The sequence below is a fragment of the Ambystoma mexicanum genome, chromosome 9 (genome assembly GCF_040938575.1).
Source record: "Ambystoma mexicanum isolate Mex_15411 chromosome 9, UKY_AmexF1_1, whole genome shotgun sequence".
Lineage (NCBI taxonomy): Eukaryota > Metazoa > Chordata > Amphibia > Caudata > Ambystomatidae > Ambystoma > Ambystoma mexicanum.
In genome coordinates, this window is record NC_090931.1 from 313282243 (window position 1) to 313305942 (window position 23700).

The 23700-nt window shown below is 45.9% G+C and overlaps 1 protein-coding gene across 3 annotated transcripts in view; it reads right to left on the bottom strand.

The window, feature by feature from the left end:
- Positions 1-23700, bottom strand: part of ZZEF1 (zinc finger ZZ-type and EF-hand domain containing 1) — a 3309810-nt gene that overhangs the window by 2888262 nt on the left and 397848 nt on the right. For all 3 annotated transcript variants that reach the window (XM_069614719.1, XM_069614718.1, XM_069614717.1), the window contains exon 8: positions 18673-18851. In XM_069614719.1, the coding sequence (XP_069470820.1) occupies positions 18673-18851 (179 nt within the window). The remainder of the gene's footprint in view (positions 1-18672; positions 18852-23700) is intronic.

A 23700-nucleotide genomic window follows, 5' to 3' on the forward strand; every position in this document is an offset into this window, starting at 1 on the left:
ACAGATTGATCATACCCCACCTCCTTTCTTGGTCAGTGAGCAAAAGTGAAAGAATGTGGCAAAGACAGTGTGTAGAGCAGCTAGTGGAACAGTGTTGATGGATGTGAGCCTTCTCTCATGATCCACATAACAGAGATTGGGCCATGGGTTCTGGGTTAGAACAAAGTGTGAAAAGTGCCTTTTGTCAGAGGATAGATTGATGGAAAAGATAGGAGGAGATACAAAAGGAGAACCATGGGCAGTGAGAAGGATAGTGGGATTGTCCAGGGCAGGAGAGTGGTTATGTGGAGACTAGCTATGGATTGCTCAGTGGGTACAGCTAGAGAAATTATTATTAAGGAGCATATATAAAAATAAATAGGCTAGTTATGACTAAAGACGTTATAATTGCGACCAAACAAATACAAAAAACATACTTTACAGGACAATTATGACCAAGGAATGGTGGTTAACCAAAGAATTACTGCACAAGCCAGTACAACGAACAAATGACTTCACAGGCCTTTTATGACAAACATTAAATGCTAAGGTCTTTTTCGACCAATAGATTGGAAGACAACTTTATAGTAGTTAAAGAAAGTAGCAGGAGGGTTGCTTGGTTGCAGTCTGGGAGACTTGAGCTCAGTATTGCAGGCTGAAGGGGAAAGCTATGTTAAGTGGATGAGGAAGCAGACAAACATGCAAGATCTTTGCCAAATGCCCTTTGCCTGCCAAGTGACAGGCTGAATGCTCTGCCCCTGTGCCCATGGCATCAGGTTAAGCTGGGACATAATGTAATAGCATACAATTGCCACTCTAGGGAAAGGCAGCTAAACATCTGGAGCAGCAGCAAGGGCAGGATGGAATGGTGACATGAGTGACTCAAGCAAAGAGACCTTTGCTGGATCCTTTGATGTTTGTACTGGTATTGCTGTATCAGACATGACCTTTACAAAAGGTGCTATAATGGAGGAAAGTATTCTTTGACATCTGCTGCTGCAACATCTGCGATACACAAATATATTGTTTCACCATACAACATCAATCTTCTTCACGTGAAGCATACATCTTGTGCTCGTCCAGCTCATGTTATGGGTGGAGGATGCAGAGCAAGCTTCCCACTTTGCATCATAATCAGTCAAAATGTCTCATTGACCCGATATCACATAATTTAGTCTTGGGTGCACCTATAAATGCAGCAAACTGCATGGCCTTTTCATTTGTCTATTCCTCTTTTCTCCTACTGTTGCCTTTCTTGCTGTCTAGCTCAAGCAGATTTGGTGATAATGTAATAGATAACATATTCATTTATACCAACATGATTCTTTCTAATGACCACTTCAAGGGTTTTGCTCTGGGGGTTTTGAGCTTACCAGAAACTAGTTAGTGTAAGTAGCATAGGCATATTTGGAATGTGCTAAAAAGGTGACACTTTTTGAAGCTATTGCTTGAAAATCGACACGTATTAGGTCAAGCGCTAATCACAGCATCCATGCCAAATGTTAAGAGAAGGGGCTAATTATCTTTACACGACTAACTCAAAAGCATGCACTTATTTGCACCATGGTTTCCTATCTACAACTACATGTAGTGTGACGAATCTGAGGATGTTGTCTGTTCTTCCCTAGGGGGAGACCTTTCCCATGGGGCCAGGGTGGTGCATCCACAGTACAATAGTCTCCTGGGGGTGGTGCACCGAGGGAGGATCGCATGAGTAAGGAAGTTCCTATGGCACTGGGGATGACTACTCGCAGAGAACAAGGTATGCCCCTGCTTCAATACACCTAAGCCCTTCTCCAATGCCAAATCCTCATTCCTTCTCTCTAGATCGAACCAACGAGTTCTGTTGTGAAGTCAGTCAACCTAATATACTTAACAAGACTAAAATACCAAAGAATACCAAGTATGTTGCATCTGGTTTCAAAATGAGCACTGTGACGAAGAAGATGACTGAGTCCAAGGATCACTCTAGTGAACCAGAGTGAGCGGTCTAGCTTGTCAAGGGAGGTAGTTGGCCCAAGCGAATACAACAATCCAGCGCAAGAGTTCAAAAGGAGCTCTGCTGGGATCCTAGAGGAGAGCGGTCCTCCTCTGACTAACTGTGGAAGCCATGCACTGGGCGAGCAGATGAGATGAAAGGGAAGCCGTGAATGGAAGAGGAGGAGAACCCGAACGTCGTCCAAGACGGAAGGACTACTCGAGCTACTGCTCACCGGGCAGAGTCCGAGGACGCTCACTGGGCAGAGTCAGACGTCTGCAGAGCCGGTGCAGACGCTGGTTACGCAAACACTACCAGAGCCTCGAGAAGCAATGCAGCTGCTCTGGAAAAGCCGGTACCTACAAGGAAGAAACACAGAGGTACGCGGGTTACCCGAGGGGCGTTAGAGGTCAGGGGAAGGTGGTGAAAGCAGAAGTTGGAGCAAGAGGGTCTGGAACCTGAAATGAGATTGCGAGCCTGGGACCCCACACCCATATGACAGTCAAAGTATAAGAGGATCTGGGACCTCGAGAACAGCAAAGATAGAGAAAGAGGAATCGTATGTTTGGCAGGAGAGTGAACCAATCAGATATGATAACTGATTGTGAGCCTGTGACGCGCACCCATATGATAAGCCAAGAATGGCTTCTCATATGATTGTAAAAGAAGCAAACAAGGAAGAGCTGTATGCTTGGCAGGAGAGTAAACCAAGCGGATACAACGCCACATTGCAAGTCTGGACACGCACCCATATGAAAGGCAAAAGCCTAAAGTAATGAAGAATAAGAGGGTCTGGGACCCTGCTAGAGAAAGAGACAGGCCAAGAGAGGACAATCGCTTTGCAGGAGAGTAAACCAAGCTGTTCATTGCGTGTCTGGACCCGGACCCACATGGGAGGTTGAGAATAAAAGGGTCAAGAACTCTGCAGCTGCAAAGGACTATTAGAAGGATATAATCCTATGCCTGGTAGGGAAGTGTGCCACGTTGGTGGGACAAAACTGTGGCTCTGAGAAGCATATCCTTGTGAGCTTTCAAGTGACATTTACCTAAAAGGATACAGGGCTCAGAAGCCCAAAAGGAAGGAACGTAGAATAAGTAGTAGTCTATGGCAAAGGAGCACAACCCTATCCTTGAATCCTATATTTGTGAACATAGTTTATTTCATCAGTTTTGATTGCCCAAGAGACTGGGAAATGGACTGTTGGTTGAAACCACCATGAACACTTTACTTTGGGAAGAGATCATCCTTGCATAGTTGGTTTAAGTTATTAGTGTTAGGGACGGGGTAGGCTTTGGAGACGACAGTAAAAGGCTTTTTTGTTTTGGACGTCCTGAAAATTTCACTAGTTTTCTTTGAGACAGGGAACCCCCTCTTAGCTTTAGGGATAGAGAGGCCTTTTCCCAGCCCTATCTTGATTAATGAAAGTCTGTACCCAAAAGTATGCCACCATTGTGTCTGAGCATTACCTCTGCCCCCTTACACTTAGCAATAGCTTATGTGAAAGGATTCATCAGTCTATATTTGAATACCACCTTGGAGCATTGAAACTGCACAATATTATGGCAAAGAAGTCATTCAGTACATTGACCACTAGCATGGAAGACTCAAAACACTGCTTGTATTTATTTAAATTATGTATTCAATTATATTTCTATTTGTCTAAACATCTTCTTGTGCATACTTTCAAGTGCACTGCATTAAGTCATTCTCTGTGCTCATGACATTAACTATCACAACATCTCAAATCCATCAGGCATTGCATCTGTCTGACTCGCCAATACCGCACTCCATAAAAAAACCATCACCATCAACTTTCTTGATCAACAAGATTAGTATGGTCTGCCCGCACAGACACCAACGCCAGAACAGACAGCATGTAACACATGGTTAAAAATAGAGGTAAGCTGGGAGCTATTAAGCTCATGCTTGTGGCTACATTTGACTCTGCAGGTCCACTGATGCCAAACAAACACACCTATGCAAAATTTACTTTGTGCATTTAGGAAAATCTACAACTAAACATTATACAACATTTAAAGTAAAATGGGTCAAACATAATAGATACAATTATATGTTTCCATCTAATGTGGAAGTCAGATTTTTGGACCGCTAATTACTAGCTTCTTGTGTCCCAGTGGTATCTCCTGGTCCCTGGTTAATGCTGGATACCGAGGAGCCGATTTTAGCTCGGCTTATCCAACCTTAATTTCGAACCCTGCCACATTTCCTATCTCGCAAAACCACCACTACCTGGACAACTTTCAAGACACTCATCATGGAAGACCTGCCTGCCACCCAAGCATCACTCAAGACCACATCAGATGCTGACAACATCCTCCCTGCCTTTGTGCTCAATACCCTTCCCACTGAAGCACTCCACCCTTACCTGGCAATCAACAACAGCTCCCTGGCTCAAAGCAGATTCCTCTTGACCCTCAAGACCGGACAAATCCATCCACTTCACAAGAAATCAACACTTGGCCCTGGCGACCTTTGCCCCATCACCCATCTTCCTTTCCTAAATAAGATCATTAAAAACGCAGTACCCAAGCAACTCCTCCAACACATTGATGCCAATAACAATCTTCATTCCTACCAATCTGGCTTCAGACTCTGATACAGCACAGAAACTGCTTCCATCAAAGTGATCGTCACTGCCATTCACATTGTTGAAGATGGCCAGCCAGCCTTGCCCCCTGGTTCTCCTCAATCCTTTAGCAGTGTTCAACAAAGTAGATCACCATACACTCACTGACATTATATATTGCTGCTTGGGGATAGGCAAGACCGTCCTTAGGCTGGTTCAAATCACACCTTGCTAACTGCCACTAATTTGTCCAAATGGATTCCTTCTGATCAACAACTCTACTCATCACCCTTGGAATCCTGCATGGATCCATCCTCCCCATCCCGTGATCTTCAACCTGTACTGGAGCCTTTACGGAACCTGTAAACTCTGTTGCTTCCCAAAGCTAGGTCTGCACTCAATAGATACCCTAATAATAATAATGCAAATCTTGCTAAATTAAACAACGGTACAGGATTTCAGTAAGCAATTATAATTCAAACGCATAAGGTTAGCGTGCTGGTTTATTCTACTTTGTTGCTTCACACAACTAACCAAGCAGGCCGATTAGTCACTGTGATGAATTGCCATTTGGCAATGGTGTGAAAGCCCTGGCTTTTTCGATGGTTTTGTTAATTAATAAAATGATGCAGGTAATTCCATCTCTGAAAAGGTACTCTGCTAATCAGATTCCCCTTTCATAAACTCCATGCCAAAAGCATAGTGTGTCCTGTTGGGTCAGTATCCTGATTTGCAGCGCCTACTTTACCAGTGGCGCAGCACCGGCTCAGAGGCCCTAGTTGCCCATTTCACAGCTGCAGTGACAGCCAAGTCTCTGCAGTGCAGAGTCTTCAATTAAGATATGCACCCTGACCCAAAATTAGGATGATCATAGGTAGCCCATGCTGGTGGTATGATAAACTCTAAATATAAGCTATGCCTTGGCCAAGGTATGGTGCAAGGTGCTACTCATGATCATTGTAGCCAAATCCAATTTGAAATCATACATGTGTCAGATACTGCGAGCCCGCTAAGCTATGGATGGTGATGTGTATTCTGGCCAGATAGGCTGATGCTGCCAAACGACAGGACAGGAACTTATCTCTACTTTGATCTTGGTGTGTGGGTAGGTAACACCCTCCTGCAGAGACAGCCACACAACAGGCAGCTGCCCAGGCATCAAAGCAGCACACACATTCAAAGGGAGTTCACAGCAAGGTGCTGCATTTCAAAAAACATTTGCTCCTAGTGAGGTTGAGTTTTATATAGACGGGAGATTGCTGTACATATTATATATATGAATATATGATACATTACTCACCGTAATCATATTTCTGATGCCTGTATCTGCTTAGATTCACATGCTGTGCATAGGCCGACATCTAGTGGAAGTTGCGGAGTATTACAGTTTGTTTTTCGAAACTCGAAAATGGGCGTCGGCAGGGCATGCCAGTAATACTATCCCTAGTGTGACGTCCACTGTACCCATGATCCCTCACGCGTCTAGGACCCTCAGATTATGTTTTTTCTTTGTGACATGAGGTAGCATGAGGAGTAGCGTGAGTACAGATAATCCAAGCAGATAGAATATAAGACTACAAGCATCCATGCGTCTTCTCTCAGAGGGGAGTAAGGGTGGGTCGCATGTGAATCTAAGCAAATACAAGCATCAGAAATACGATTACGGTGAGTAATGTATCTCTTCTGAGGCTTGTGGAATCTGCTTAGATCACATGCTGTGCATAGATTAGTGAGCAGTGTTAGAATAAGGAGGTGGGATCTGAGGAGGCTCATGAGCAAATAAATGTCTTAGAACAGCTTGTCCCACTTGAGTATCTGTCTTGGAATGGGTGTCAATGCAGTAGTGCTGAGTAAAAGTGTGAATAGAGCTCCAAGTAGCTGCTTTGCAAATGGTGTCTAGGGGTACATTTGCAATGAAATCCAGAAAGGCCCCGATGCCTCTTGTAGAGTGGGCTCTTGGCGTGAAAGGCAGAGTTTTCTCTGAAAGGGAGTAACACAGCTGGATACAGTTAACAATCCACTTAGAGATGGCACATTTATAGACGCGATCCACCTCTCTGCCTGTAGCTACGGAGACAAACAGCTGGTCTGTTTTCCTTAGCGGTCTGGTCTTGTTTACATAGTAGAGGACCGCCCTACGCACATCTACGGTGTGTAGTTTCACCTCAGCCGAGCTTTGTGGGTTTTGGAAGAAAGCCGGAAGCTCGAAGGACTGGTTCACGTGGAATTTGGAAATAAACTTAGGTGAGAACCTAGGGTGTGTACGCAAAACCAGTTTATCCTTGTGGACTGTAAAGAAAGGATCCTGCACTGACAGAGCCTGAATTTCACTAACCCTTCTTATGGATGTAATAGCTACTAAGAAGGCCGTCTTATAAGTCAGGTGTTTGAGACTGCTTTTATGCATGGGTTCGAATGGGGGGCCCATGAGTTTAGCTAGGACCACATTAAGGTCCCACACTGGTGGTGGGTTTGAAATAGGAGGGTGAAGTCTCTTTACTCCTTCCATGAAGGCTTTAACCACTGGAACTTTCCACCACGACACCTTGTTATGGGAGGTGGTGTATGCTGACAGAGCTGCCAGATGCACCTTCAGTGAGTTAAACATCAGTCCTGCATCCAGCAGGTGGAGCATGTATGTAACAATAGTTGAAGGAGTGCAATCAACTGGGTTGATTTGTCTATTCTGGCACCAGATAACGAATCTCTTCCACTTGTCAAAGTAGCAGTGCCTCGTGTTAGGCTTCCTAGATTCTTTTAGGATGTCCATACATCTTTGAGGTAAATTGAGATGTCCAAACTCTATGACCTCAAGAGCCATGCTGCTAGGTTCATTGAGTTGGGTAGAGGATGTACTGTTTGACCTTGATGCTGGGACAGTAGGTTGTCCCAGCCCGGGAGTTTGATGGGTTCGCACATTGCTAGTCTGCGTAAGTGTGGGAACCACGGTTGTCTCGCCCACATGGGAGCAACTAGGACGAGCGTCATCAATTCCCTGTTCATCTTGTTCACCACCTTCCTGATGAGGAGTTGGTGGAAAAGTGCATGCAACCATTCCTGACCAGTTCATCCACAGGGCGTTCCCCTGAGAGCCTGGTTGTGGGAATCTAGACGCAAATCTTGGGCATTGTCTGTTTTCGCTTGTGGCGAATAGGTTTATGGTGGGGGAACCCCACTGAGAGAAGAGATCTTCTACGATTTCTCTGTGTAGACACCATTCGTGCTCCTTTGGGAGGGGATCTCTGCTTAGTGCATCTGCTAGAGAATTGAGATCCTCTGGAAAATGTTGCGATAACAGGAAGATGTTCCGTTTGAGTGCCCATATCCAAATTCTCTGGGCAAGTTTGGAAAGATTTGGCGAACAAGTCCCTCCTTGTTTGTTCAGGTTGAACATGGCTGTAGCGCTGTCCGTCCGAATTTGCACTGACAGATTCAGTAGGTAGGGCTTGATGGCTTGAAGCGCTTTGAATACTGCCAGAAGCTCTAGCAGATTGATATGATTCTTGGCTACTGATTGAGACCAGAGACCCTGAGTCGTGTGGTGGAGATGGTGAGCTCCCCACCTTGTTAGGCATGCATCGGGTGCGACTACCGCCTGTATCTCGGGGTTGTAAAAGGGTTTCCCGTTGGACAGATTTTCTCTTGTCCACCAGTGAAGGCTTTGTACAAGTGTTGGCGAAACGACCACTAGATCGTCCCACTGACCACTTGCCTGAGACCACTGTTTTGCCAACCATTCTTGCATGGGACGCATGCGCAGGCGTGCGTGGGGGACCAGGTAAATACACAACGCCATCATGCCTAGCAAACGCATTGTTTATTCTGCAAATCGCTGGGGTTTCCCCCGTGATGAGCCAGTCGTCCAGGTAAGGATACACTGGGATTGCCTCCCTGCGTAGGTGTGCTGCCGCCACCGCCAGTACCTTGGTGAATACCCTCGGAGCCGAGGCTATTCCGAAGGGCAGTACCTTGAACTGGTAGTGCCGACTGTCCACCTTGAAGCGCAAGTACTTTCAGTGTGCTGGGAACATGGAAATATGAAAATAGCCATCTTTCATGTCCAATGTTGCCATGTAGTCCCCACCACCCTTTTTTTTTTTTTTAGGAGGGGGATTACCTCTTGGAGGGTTGTCATGCAAAACTTTTGGGGCTTGACATATTTGTTTGCAGGCCGTAAGTCTAATACTGGGCGCATTGTTAAATCTTTCTTTGGTACAAGGAAGTAAGTTGAAAAAATACCCTTGTTTACCTGGTGTCCCGGGACGAGTTCGAGCGTGTCCTTTGCTAGCAGATTGACGATCTCCTCGAGGAGGATTCTTTGGTGGTCCAAAGAATGTGTTCTTTGTCGTGGAGGGTGGTTTTCGGGGACGCTCTAACAGTTCTATGCAGTATCCTGCGGACACTGTGGACAGCACCCATCTGTCTGATGTGATCCCTTCCCAAGCTTGGGTGAAGTTGGAAATGCGTCCTCCTACTGGGGATGCGTGAGAAGGTACCCTGAGCGGAGCTTCACTGTTTTGGTGGAGGCGTGCCGCCTCCTTTACTGGGACTGCCTCTAATCTTACCACGTCCTCTTTTATTACCCCTGCCGTAACCCTGGGTAGACTGTTGGTTATTATTGTTCCACGGTGTACCCTGTCCCTGGGAATAGTTAGATCCTCTCTGGGAATTTTGGACGCGTGGGCGACGAAAATTGCCATTCCCTCTCTGATTAGGGGGTTTGTTGGTTAGTTGGCCTAGTGATTTGAGTGTCTCATATTCGTCCTTGGCATTTTTCAGCGCGTCCTCGACCGCCTTACCAAACAACAGATCCGGCTCCACCAGTTTATCTAACAAAGATGCTTGGGTTTCAGCTTTGAATCCAGACTGCCGTAACCAAGCGTGTCTCCTGATAACAGTTCCTTCTGCTATCAATCCGCCGGCGTTATCCGCGGCATCAAAGGTTGCTTTTAAAAAAACAACCGGACACGGCTCTTCCCTCCGCCGCAACTCGTGCCAACTGGCTCTTTAAGGGTTCTGGGGCGGAGTCTATGAGTGCCGCGACTTCTTTCCACTGATGGCAGTTGTAGCTAGCCAACAGGGTGGTGGAGTTGGCAATCCTTGGCTGGTAGGCGGAAGTGGAGGCTACTTTCCTGCCCAAACCATACAGTTTCTTGCTCTCCATGTCGGGAGGAGCTTCGGACGATAACAAAGGTGTTCCAGCCCTCTTACGGGTGTTAGTAACAACCAGGGAGTCCGGTTTCAGATGCCCCCTTATATACAGTGGGTCTGATTGGGCTGCCCTGAAAAGTTTCTCAATCCTGGGGTTCACTGCCCTGGTGAGGTTAGGATTTAACAGTGAAGGGTCTATTCTTCTCTGAATAGACTTAAGGATAGGGATGGCCTGAGCAACAGTCCTACTTTCTCACACTAACTCTTCTGCAAAGTCCCTCTCCTCTTGAACACCCTGGGTGTCAATGTGGAAATGTTCTGCCGCTCGGGACAGAACTTCGTTCAGGAGAGGTTGATTGTCGACACAGGAGTCGGTAATCGGGGGTTCTTTCTCTACCGGGCAATCTACTCTGTAGGTCTCAGGGTCTTCCTCTTCTTGGTCCTTATCATCCCCATAGTAATCCGTACCAGTTTGCTCTTCCAACATGCCCAAATCTGGATCTTCACAAAAGGATGTATCACCTTGATATTGGGAGTAGGGCTGTATATAGAAGGAGTCCGAAGACCGTGTTGGGGCTTCAAACCGGGACTTCTTACTTGGAGGTATTGGATCCTTAGAGCCTGAGGGTGCTGACCCGTCGGGAGTATAGGAGAGCAAGTGTTCAGGGTTTTTTGTGTAAAAATCTGCCAATGAAGACATCCTTGACATAACCCTGTCTATGTCATCATGGTGTGTGAGGAGGCTGAGACTGCTTCTTCTGTTCCCCCCCGCCCCCCGTGGGCGGAAGAGTGTTTTCCCTGTTTTTTCGGCCTTCGGGAGCCTTCCGACGCCTGGCATGGAGGTTCGGGGGTAGTGTCCCTATCTTTAGAACGTGGAGGTAGGAACTCGGGAGCTGCCGTTACGCGGTCTGCGGGCGCCGACTCCTGGAGTGCGGTCCGGGGATGGAAGTCGGCTTTGTCTTCAGACGATCGAACTTCCGTTACCTTGGGGAGCGAGGCACTCTTGGCAACAGTGGATGATTGCCTGGAGTCATGCGGCGATCTAGATCGAGAACGCCCAGAGGACACCGATTCGGACCGTTCTCTATATGCCTCTTTCCGAGAACTCGGCGTGCGCGTCGAGTCTCGGTTGGACTTCATGTGCTTTGTGGAAGTGCTGTGGGTAGCGCTTGTGTCGCCGGGGGTCTTCCCCATAGCCGCCCTGCCGGATGTCCTTCCGAGGTCGGGGACTTGCGCTCGACTGTCTCCTGATGCCACGTTGCCCTCGCCGTCTGAAAGCACGGCGTCGCTGCCATCGCTGAAGGCGCCCTCCGCTGCCATGGCCTCCTGACGCCTGGCGTGGTGGGCCCAACGCTTGATCGAAAGGTCCTTAAGTATTTTCGGTTTAAACCTACTACACGCTCTGCAGTTCGCCTCAGGGTGGTCCCTCAGCAAGCAGAGATTGCACGTGGCGTGCCTGTCGACCCAAGGGTACTTGCAGTTGCACTTGGGGCAGAATTGGAAAGGGGTACCCTCCATACGCACCTTGTGCCAGCGGGCTAGTAAGTGTAGGAATATATAAGAATGTACCTATATACCAAACGAGTGTAGAGTATGTCCACCCCCCACTCTCCCTACTTGCAGGGCCGAGGCCAAAGGCCTTCCAAGGCCTGGGCCGAGGCCGGAGGCCTTCCGAGGCCCAAATCCGTTGTGCAGCTGTCGACGGTGGAATTCTTCTCCGGGCCGGCGTCGAGTGTGGAAGTTCGGTGACTCGACGTTGGGGTGGAGAAATGGGTAAATATAACAATATTTAGCAAAAGTATGGCTAAGGCCAGGGAACTCCGCGAAATGCTTCCGACCAGTATGGCGGAAAAAAACAATCTGAGGGTCCTACACGCGTGAGGGATCATGGGTACAGTGGACCTCACACTAGGGATAGTATTACTGGCACGCCCTGTGTCGACGCCCATTTTCGAGTTTCGAAAAACAAACTAATACTCTGCAGCTTCCACTAGATGTCGGCCTATGCACAGCATGTGATCTAAGCAGATTCCACAAGCCTATATATATATATATATATATATATATATATATATATATATATATATATATATATATATATATATATATATATATATATATATATATATATATATATATATATCTCGCTCTCTCAAAGCACTTTCGGTGTGATGTCAGAAGTGCAAAGTCCACTCATTTCAAGAGAAAGGATTGGATCACTAAGCCAGGCTAGCTTTAGCCCAATCACCAGTGGGCTTTTACCTTTAAAAAAAAAGGTCTCATACCACTTCTTTACATAATCTTTGAATAATCTTTTGGACCGTTCAAGATTTTGTTTGGGACCTGCTGGGAGAGCAGTCCTTTCCAGGTCCTCCAGTTGAAGTTGAAGGCAGGTGTTCCAAGGCAGAGGCAAGCTCTGTCCTCCAACCATCCCCAGGGATCATTGTGAGTGTACCTTCAAAACCCTGGCCCTAGCACACAAATGCCAACACAACACAGCCCCCTTGCATCTCTCTCAAAGAATCTCAAGACCACACACTGCCAAACCCACCAGAATAACCGAATCACAGTACCCAAGGTCTTGAGAACACAGGCCGGAGGCTCCAGCTTCCCCTTCCTTGCTGCCTCCCACTGGAACTCGCTACCACCTCACCTCAAGAGGAATAACCTCCCACGTAGCCTACTGCAAAGCGATCAAATCAATGCTTTTCGTATGAACCTACCATCACCGTCCATTGCCGGGTGCTCATTGTCCGCTCACTGTGTCCATAACTAAAAGAAAATATTGTACAGTCTGCTCTTAAATACAGCGCCTATTGTAACCAGTAGCAATCTCGGTACCATGTAACTAAGACGTTTCCTTGGACCAGCGCCTCGATGCCTCTGTGCTGCTAGTGCGCTTTATACATAAAAAAATTAAAATAAATACATACCTTCTGATGGAAAAAGAGCTTACTCTCTGCCAGCCACAGCGGTACCCAGGACCTTACCATGTTGAGAAACCCCTACAATTGTGTGCCAGCCCCCCCAGTGTTTGGGAACCAGAGAGCATGGATTGGCAGATTCCTTGACTTGGTGATCAAAGAGATTGGAAGGACCTCCTGTGTATAAACGCACAATAATGTTCTAAGTAAAGTCTGTGGTTGTTTAGAAAAGTTCCTCCAATGGTAGATTCAAATCACAAGTAGAAATCTTACATAGTCCATTCATGTCTTGTAAAGACTGGTTTTTTTTAGAGACAAAGGCAATTGGAGAGGCCAGATGAATTTTACACTGGTCCTTCTTCGGGGACCACAAACGGCCTATCTTTGAACTTGTCTGATAGCCCAAACTAGCATGTTGAGCTCCCAACAACCATAGTACACACTGTGCTTCACACGGGTTGGAACGCTTACTGGGTTTACACTCAACATGCACCTAATCAAAGGGTTAAAAATCACACTCCATATATCGCATACTCGGGCCGTCTCCATGAATAATTCATCACAAATTCTTTCCTTGTAAATTCCTCTTGCAATTTATGGGCTCTCAAAGTAGAAACCTCACACATTTCTCTGCTAAGAAAATAAATTGGTTAAAAACAAAATATATATGGGATACATTACTCACCGTAATCGTATTTCTGATGCTTGTATCTGCTTAGATTCACATGCTATGCATAGGCCGACATCTCGTGAGAGAGTTCCATTATTTGTTTTCGAAACTCGAAAAAGGGACGTCGATAGGGCGTGTCATTAATACTATCCCTGGTGTGACATCCACTGTATCGATGGTCCTTCACCCGTCGAGGTCCTTCAGATTGTTTGTTTGTGACATGAGGTAGCATGAAGTGTAGCGCGAGTACAGATGTAATAAAGCAGATAAGAATTTATAAAGCCAGAAAAACATCTATGCGCCTTCTACTCCTAGAGGGGAGGAATGGGTGGGTGCATGTGAATCTAAGCAGATACAAGCATCAGCAATGTGATTACGGTGAGTAATGTATCCCTTCTGAGGATTGTGGATCTGCTTAGATCACATGCTATGCATAGACTAGGTGGTGGGTTGTGAGAAGGTACGGCAGAAAATGTATGTTTTAGCACTGCTTGTCCCACCTGTGAAACTGATTTAGAATGTGTGTCAATGCAGTAATGCGGAGTAAAGGTGTGTATGGAACTCCATGTAGCTGCTTTGCAAATGGCGTCTAGAAGGATGTTTGCAATAAATGCCAAATTAGATCCTGTACCCCTGGTAGCGTGAGCTCTTGGTGTGAAAGGCAGAGCTGTATGCATTTCACGATCCATTTGGAGATGGTGTTCTTTAAAACGTGATCACCGTCCCAGCCAGATGCTATGGAGACAAACAGTCGATCTGTTTTTCTTAGCGGTTTTGTCTTGATAAACTGCCCTCCTTACATACAGCGTATGGAGGTTTTTCTCAGCGTAGTTGGATGGATTTTGAAAGAAAGCGGATAGTTCAATGGCTTGGTTAACATGGAACTTGGGTATGAATTTAGGTGAAAACCTAGGGTGTGTTCCAAGTCTTGTGGATAACAAAGAAAGGGTCTTGCACTGACAGAGCTTGTAGCTCACTAACCTGTCTTATTGAGGTGATGGCTACTAGGAAAGCTGTCCTGTATGTTAGGTGTTTGAAGCTGGATTTGTGTATAGGCTTGAAGGGTGGACGCATGAGCTTTGAGAGTACAACATTAAGATCCCAACCTGGAGGCGAGTTGGAAATGGGGGGTGGTGGGATGGGGGTAAAGTCTGTTTACTCCCTCCATGAAGGCCTTAATAAGAGGGACTTTCCACAATTAACACCTTGTTCTGTGAAGTGGTGTACACAGACAGAACCGCTAGGTGAACCTTGATGGAGTTAAATACTTGGCCAGAGTTTAGTAAGTGGAGCATGTAGTGAAGAATGTGTGATGGGGTACATTCAATAGGGTTTACATCTTTTGATCGGCACCATATTACAAACCGTTTCCATTTATTGAAGTACCAGTGCATGGTGTTAGGTTTGCGTGCCTCCTTGAGGATATCCATATACCTTTGAGGTAATTTTAAGTGTCCAAACTCTATGGCTTCAGGAGCCAGGCTTCCAAGTTCATAGACAGAGGATGTGGGTGGAGTGTTGTACCCCACGCGCTGGGATAGCATGTTGTAGGGGGACAGGAGTTTGATTGGTTCGCACATCGCCAGTTTGAGCAGATGTGGAAAACAAGGTTGTCTCGCCAACATAGGCTTAATCAGGATTAGACTAGCTTGTTATTGGTGCATATTGTGTACTATCCTGCTCAGGACGTGCGTGTTGGACTAGATAAATGCATGAAGCCATCATCCCTAGTAGGCACATTTGCCTTGCGAACAGTTATTTGGTGACCAGCAAGATAATGAGGTATTTGCAGCAGTATATTTTGAACTTTTTTGTTTGAGAGAAAGACTAGCCCCTCTTTTGTCTTTATTATCGCTCCAAGAAACGGTTTGTTATGGCTTGGAATGAGGCTTGACTTTTTCTCATTGATTGAAAACCCCAATTGGAACAGAAGGTTGATTGTTCCTCGGGTATTCCGCTTGCAAATTTGAGGGGATTCACCTGTTATCAGCCAGTCGTCCAGATAAGGGTACACTGCGATACATTATCTGCATAAGTGTGCCGCCACTACCACCAACACCTTGGTGAATACCCTTGGAGCTCAGGCTATGCCGAAGGGGAGCACTTTGAATACGTAATGTTGATTTGCCATCTTGAGGCGCAAGAATTTTCTGTGAAAGTATGCATCTTTCATATCCAATGTTGCCATGTAGTCCCCCTGTTTTAGCTGTGGGCTTACTTCTGGTAACTTTGTCATGCAGAACGTTTGTGGCTTGACATATGTGTTTGCAGGACGCATGTCTAGGACAGGGCGCATTGTATGGTTTTTCTTTGGCACAAGGAAGTACGCTGAATAGATACCATTGTTTACCTGCGTGGATAAATTGACAAATGCGACCTCCTACTGGAGAGGCATGGGAGGTTACCTGGAGTGGGTGGTCATTACTTTGGGGGATGGAGCCTCTGGTTGTAGGAGGCTCTGTCTCTACTCCTAGACCTTATGTGCCCCCTTTGAAAGTTTTGCTGGGAGGACTGCCCTTGTGAGGAACCCCAAGATGATGATTGTTCACTGTGATTGTAGTTGGAGGACCCGTGGGAGTTTTGTCCTTGAAATCAGTGTGCATTAAACGTGCCTCTTTGCACAAAAGGTTAGCAAGTTCTCCCAGGGACTTAAGGGTGTCATACTCTTCTTTAGCACTTTTCAGTGCAATCTTGACTGCTTTTCCAAATAAGGAATTTTGTTTGATAGGCATATTAAGTGCGGAGGCTTGAGTTTCCAGCTTAAAACCGGATTGTCTCAAACGTTGCATGGCGCTTAATAAGAGTCGCCCTCTGAAATTATACGGCCTGCATTATCTGCTGCGTCCAGATTATGTTTAAGGATGCAGTTGGCCACCTGCATACCCTCAGCCACTCTTTAAAAGCTGTGTTTTAAGAGGCTCTGGGACATAATCAATTTGTTGTATGATCTCGTCCCATTTATGGCAGTTGTAACTTGCCAAGAGCGTGGTGTTATTAGCTATTCTTACTTAGTATGCAGCCGAGGAAGATACTTTCCTGCCCAGTTTACATATCCGTTGCTCTCCTTGTCCAGAGGGGCTTCAGCAGAGGCCAGGGGCGTGCCCATCCTTTCTCTTGTGGTAGTTACGACGAGAGAGTCAGGCTTTAATTGAACCATGATGTATAATGGGTCGGAGGGTGCTGGCCTAAACATATTTTCTGCCCTCGTAAGGTTGGGGCTAAGTAGATGAGGCTGAATGCGCCTCTGGATGAACTGCAGGAGTGATGCAAACTGTGCTGCAGAACGCCTACCCCCAAGGATGTCAGACAAAATCTTTGTAGACTTGTGCTTCTTGGGTATCGATCTTGTTCGGCAGCGTTTAGGAGGAGCTCATTAGACTGCAGCCGATTATCCACAGGGGAGTCACCCACGGGTTGGTCATGATGGTCCAGAGATTGTATGCTGTAGATGTCATCATAATACCGGACTGTGTCATATAGGTCCCCTTGGTCTAATATTGAACCAGGATCTTGAGAGCCTGACGTGTCAATGTAGTAGAGGTCTTGGGACATGTCCTGCGAAGTATTTGGCTGGCCATTGTTTAGTCGTGGTCTTTTGGCAGCCGGTTGGTCTTTAGCGACCTCCCCTTTTGAGGGCCCTTGGAGATTGGACAGTTGATCAGGGTGACTATCAAAAAGTAAAAGCATAACATTCTTCACATTATTTTGTTGAATTTTTCAGGGGTCCTTTCGGAGGAGCTTGGAAAACCTGTGGGACAGGCATAGAGATACACTCTGATGAAGAGGGTTGTTTATGCTACATGGCCCCTGAAAGGATGTCACTAGAGGGAGAGGGTTCTTTAGCCTTTAAAATAGGGAATTTAGAGGGTAGGGACGTCAAAGATTGAGTTTTTAGATGCTTTGGACTTGGATTATCTGGGACATGTTTCTTAATAAGCGCCCGCATTTTAAGAGTTATTGTAAAGGGCCGTCGAAGCGTCTGGTTTATTCGTGGTGTCGGGAACAGACTTCGGCATCTGTTTTGAGGGCCTGTCATGTGGCGAACGCGATGGCCCAGAGGACAGGGATTTTTCGGACTGTCCCTTTGACACCACGTGTGGCTTAACAGTCGGCGAAGCGGTCGACTGTCAGCCGTCAGGGGGTGTGCTTGGTGTGGTGTGCAGTGTGGGTGCTTTAGCTGCCGGGGGTCGTCTCCGCAGCTGTACCGCCAGTAGGCCCGATGGAGTCGGGAGGCTCGCATGCGGGAAACCACCGAGTCCCGATAGCCCTCGGAGTCACTTAGGACGCCGACATCGCTGGATGCTTCCTCCATGTCCATAGCGGATTAGGCCTGCATGCCCTGATGGGCCCAGCGCTTAGTCTTACGGTCCTTTAGTGTCCTGGGCCGAAAAGGTTTGCATAACTTGCAATGCTTTTCAGGGTGGTTCCTGGGGGAGCAGAGGTTACAAACCCTGCATGAGTCTTTCCAGGGAAACTTCCTCTAACAGCAAAGGCAACATTTAAATGGTGTGTTTTCCATAGTATGGAAAGATGGCAGCCCGGTGATGGAAAATGAAGAATAGGGAAATAGGCATTCTTTAAAGGAAAAAAGTTATTACCTCTCCCCAGTCTCCCTACTGTAAAGGGCCGAGGCCCGTTAAGGCCTAAGTAGGCCGCAGTCAAAGCTCGTCGAGACGGTCCAAGTAGTTGTCACCGACGAAAAACCTGTCCTTGCAAGCCGTCGCCAAAGGTCTTACGGTGGTACAGCCATCGAAAGGATAGGAAGAAATCTAACTTTTAAAACTTGTATAATCAAAGGCGTTAGCCAGAAAGAAGGAACTCTGCAACTTGCGCCAGACTATGATGGCGGAAATAAAAACAATCTGAGGGACCTTGACGCGTGAAACACCATGGGTACAGTGGACTTCACACTAGGGATAATATTACTGAAACGCCCTGTCGACGTCCCTTTAAGAGTTTCGAAAACAAATAATGTAGTACTCTGCAACTACCACTAGATGTCAGCATATGCATCTTTATGTGACATTCACAAAACAACACTTAAAGAAATTAAACAGGAGGGCAGCCAAAGAGTGAGGGCAGAACAACCCAAATCATAAGTACAACAATACAAAGATAGCAAATATGTGGCCTTAGATAATCCAAATAAAATATGCATACGTACAAACAGTAGAGTTAGCCTGTCTCGATTACTTAACTTCTCGCACAGACTGCATATCAAACCCATAATTCTGGTTTCAAATCTGCAGCAGCAGATGAACCTCACATAACTAGTTGAGGTTTGACATCTACAGGCATCAATCTGTCAAACCTCTGTAGCGTTAAAATACAAACATCTCCAATGTATAGCATGTTGACCTTTTTTACATCAGAAATATTTACCGTATTTATAAAGGAGATTCTTTCTGACTGTTGCCATTGAAGAGATAAGTGAAGAAGCTTTATACTGCTTTTCCAAGTGATGAACAATGGTGGAAAGGGAGGTTATCACCTGAGCAACACTCCCCCGGGCCAGTGCAAAACCTAACAGTGTGAGGTCAACATCTGAGGAAGAACAGCAGCTGAAAAGAAAAAAAGTATTAAAAATCAAAATTAAGAAAATTACAACAAACATATTGGATAAAACACGCAAGGAGCTTTCCACCGCCTACACATCATACCAGAGCTTTCATCACAAAGAAGCAGCAACCAATTCCAATGTATTACTCATGTCGTAAAGATATGTATGAGACTGCTCACTGGGTCTCTATCTTAAGTTGAGCGGCAAAGATGTGTTATTTTATATTAATGGACATTTTCATGAATAATCTCAGAAATCAGTGTAAACATTGGCATATACCATGTGAGTGCAGTAAAACATGACCCAGTATTATATCGCCTCAATGTAAACACTAAGGAGCGATCGGCCCATTTATAGCATGCCCATTGTACCCAAATTAACCACAAAACTGGATAAAACAACTGGCAACAAGAATGGAAATTATAGAAACATGCTTAATGGCTAAGGGCTCAAGAATAAGATGAATAAATGAACAAAGGGGAAATTTGCTGGTGTGCGCACATCATAAATGGTGGATAGATATGAATTCCCACCAGAAGTAAAATATTTACTCAAGTCCATGGGGGTTTGATTGCATCTACAAAAAAGTATTTCAAAATACTGAAGTACAGAGAAATATGAAACTCACTTATAATCAAATATTTATGCTACTCTTAAATAGGCATTACCAGTGGTTACATTGCCGTCTACTTATCCAATTAAAGTTTCAATAAAATAAATAATACTGTGGATCTCAAATAAACCTTCAAACTTAAGAGATATGGTAAATAGCATTCAGAATTAAAAGTAACATCTAAATGGGGCTTCTTCTATGTTTTGATTTTAATATCAGCACAGGGGTATGTGTTTGAAGCTAGAGGTAAATCAAGCAGGTTTTTAAAAGTAGCTGCATGCTGCCTAGAAACTATGCCCGATGCCCTTGTGTAAAGGCCTCTGCAAAATTGGACCAAAACACACAATGCTGATAGATAAGAGGGGTGACGAGAGCCTGATTATATGTTACATCAAGAGTGTGAAAAATATGTTTGAAAAGTGTTGTGATTCAAAATTCCTACTTGGTGATAGGTGTTTGGAATTTAAAATAATCCCCACCCTCAACTCTCTATATTTAATAGATTTATTTCAAGAACCACCTGAAAGTGAAGGCGTGTTTGTTAGTCTCCTCGAATGTTACATGCTATCACTGAAAATATGTATTGCGTTTAAGTGAGATGGTATCAATATAATAAACTTTGGAATCTTTATCTGAAATGATTTATCAAAAGTGATGTGGTAGATGCATCTGGAGGCCCAACAAGATAAAACATGGTCAGTTGTTGCTCTCAGAGTTCACCAAAGTTCACCTTCTGTAATGATACAGAACGATTAAACAATAGCAGGTTTCCAGGACAACAGTGGTGTTTATGCTAGATTCAAAACCTTCCGCCCAGATCTTTTTGGTTTCAACAAATATATCATGGCCATGTTTTAATCCGGAGACACATGGAAGTGGAAACTCACGCATAATATTACATATGTATGATGATGATTCTTCAGATACTCCAAAATTGCAGAGTACCCACACATTTAAAAAAACATTAACAGTCTTTTTTTCATACAAATAAAGGGTTGGAAGCATGCCTGCTCAGACTGAGAAGGAACCAACAAACTATGATTTCACTGGCATGTCTAACTATACCAATTGGAGGACAGGGCAAACAGAACAGTGGGCAAAGAAGTAGCGCTCAAGTATTCACACTGCAAATCCTGGTCCACTCTGGGACGAACCCAAGGAAGGAGCCTGGTGTACTATACTTAAGTGACCAACTCTCAAGAGGAAACAGGCTTGCTGAACTCCTACAGGGCCTCGGGTAACTCGCTAAAAATCAACGCAGGGGTACAGGTCAACTAAATCGTGTAAAGCTAGATGACTAACTGTACATCTATCGTCCTACTGAGTCCAAGACCCAACATTTCTAAGACTTAAGGATCCAATGGCAAAGTTCCTGGAAAAGAGCATTCCACTCCCCTTGGTGGATCCTTTTTCCGAAGTCAGATGTTTACCCTCTGACAGATGGTCGCCGTCCTCTGCTCATAAAGGTTTACTGAACAATAGGCATACCAGGAAGCATTTCATTCCCCGTAGCCTTACCAGAAGGAATTTCTCCCCTTCTGCAGTAGTGATAGTCAGATTGAAGTTATTCTCAACCACCAGCCAAATGTCACCCTTCTTGGCTTGAGCCCACAACATGAGCAAGTCACCTTCTCACTGGTTCCTACAAGGGTCTGGATTATTCTCATTCTCCCCCTCTTTCTCGCCCTCTATTCCTCCCACTCATTCCCCCCTCATTCCATTCCTAACTCCCTTAGCTTCATTCCCTCCCTCTTTCAATCTCTCATTCCCTCCCTCCAGTTCCCTCACTCCCTCATTCACTCCCTCCACTTCTCAAACTACCTACACACCCGATTTCCCCCCTCATTCCCCAACTCCCTCTCCTTCCCTACCTCCCACTCTTACCCAATTGCTCCCCTCTCTCCCATTCCCTCTCCCACTGCCTCCCTCATTCCCTTCATCCCTCAATCGCTCCTTGACTTTTTCCCCTCATTCCTTTCCTTGCATTCCCACATTCCCTCCATCCCTCATTTCTTCCACTCGTCAGCCCTCATTCTCTCCTTCCCTTATTCCTTCCATCTCCCCTCGCCATCTCTCATTTCCTCCCACACATTTCCTCCTTGCCCCCTTGCTCCATCCCTCATTCCCTCCCTCCTTCATTCCCTTCCTCTCACACTTACTTGTATTCCCTCCATCCTGCAGTGCCAATCCCTAAATTCCTCCCAACATCATTCCCACCCTCTCTCATTCACTCTCACCCCCATTCCCTTCCTTCCCAATTCCTGTCTACCCCTTTCATCCCCTTTATCCAATTTCTTCTCCCTCAAACCCATCCCTCACTTAATCCCTCCTCTTCCTTCCTTGCATTCTCTCCCCCTCTCCTTTCCTCTTTCATTTTCTTACTCATTCCCTCCCCCTCATTTCCTCAATCCCGCTCCCAGTTCCTCCGCCACCCTTTCATTCTCTCCCTCCTCTTACTTAACCCCTCATTCTCATGTCATCCCACCCGCACTACAATTACCTCCCCCTTTTATTCCCTCCCTGCAATTCATGTCCTTCCTCCCATTCCCACACTCCAATTCCCTCAATCCCTTTCCCATTCTCACCCCCTCTCCATTTCATTATGTCCCCTTCTCATTTCCTCCCTCCTTCCCAGTCCCTACTATACCTACCCACACTCACTCCTTTTCATTCCCTCCCTCATTCCCCATCTCCCTCTTATTCTCCCTCCCTATCCATCTCCCTCCCCCCACCTCTGCCTCTACAACTCCCCCCGCCCCAGCTCACTTTCTCCCATTCCCACCCTCATTCACTCAATGCCTACCACTTTCAATGCCTACCTCTTTCAATCCCTCCCTGGCTTCTAATAATAATTATTTAGCAATAATAATAATTTAGCATTTATATAGCGCTACGAACCCTCAGGTATCTGAGTGCTGCTTATTATTACCCACGGTGTGTGGTGTCGGCCTCGGGAGGATGAAAGGCCGAGTTTGGCCCTGTCGGGATTCGAACCTGCGCTGCACAGATGTCAAATCGAGCGCTCTACTCACTGTGCTATCAGACTCTGCCACTGTCTGGGATATAGCACCAGCCGGTCAACAACAAATCTTATCAATGATCTCTGGCCTTAACCAGGATGTGTGATCCAGCCCAAAGTAGGAGAGTTATAGCCCTCAGTTAGATATGGCTCCTATCACTCTTGTACCACCTCCCTGGAGCACTGTTGCAACACAATCATCATAGGTTTCGTCCTGGCTCCTTTTATACTGCTAGTCTGCTCCCAAGGCACCCAATCACCTAAGGGTTTTGGTAGATGCAACAAGTACTCAAAACTCCCTATTTTGACATGTAGTTGTAGCAGACCTTTAGGGATGGGATTTGCCTGGCAGCTGCCCTATGCATCTCCCCGAGGGCAGCTGAGGTGGAATCCTGTCAGCCTGTTACTCTGCAACAAATGCAGTAACCTCTAAGAAAAGGCATCAACATTTTTGAAAACAGTACTACAGGTCTAATTAGGCCCCTATAGCATGGAGACAAAAAGGGAGGCAGACAATATCAAACTGCAAACTCATGGAGAGTCCCAACACGCTTATACTGTCGCTGTTTGGGCTACTTCGAACGCTCACATCGATCAATCAAGCCTGAAAGAGCAGCAGGACTAGCAATGAGAAGAGGACGTGGAACTGCGTAATGACACTTCCGTGATTCAGCTTCAGCAAAATAGTTTATTGCCATTGGGCTCCACCCGAAGGCTGACTTCTCATTTAAATGGAATTTAGCAACCCATAATGCAAACATGGAGTGCAGTTTGCAAAAGGCATAGGAATTAAACATTCATGATTACATTTAAGAATAAGGGCATATGTTTGTGCACTGGTGAGGATGAGTGACAGGAGAGCCTTGTTCGTTTCTTTAGGAAATGCCCAGGAGAAACTTGAATTCACAAAAGGTAGTGAAGGACAGAAGGGCAGAGGCAGTTAGTTATATGCCAGGCAGAGTGACATGCTCCCCACTACGAGGCCTCTCATGGGATCTTCCCATTGGGTAATCTCTCTTGTACCCCTGTGGGCCAGTCTGAGAGAAGAAGCATATAGAGAAGTGTGAAGACTGTTTATATTCGACATTGAACCTCATACATTTGGTGGTATCCTGCCAGTAAATCCAGTAGAATACCACCAAACGGTCCGCCACAATTACCTGCAGATTCCAAGTGCAAGTAAGGGCAGTTACCCCCATCTCAGGGGTGGGGGGGGGG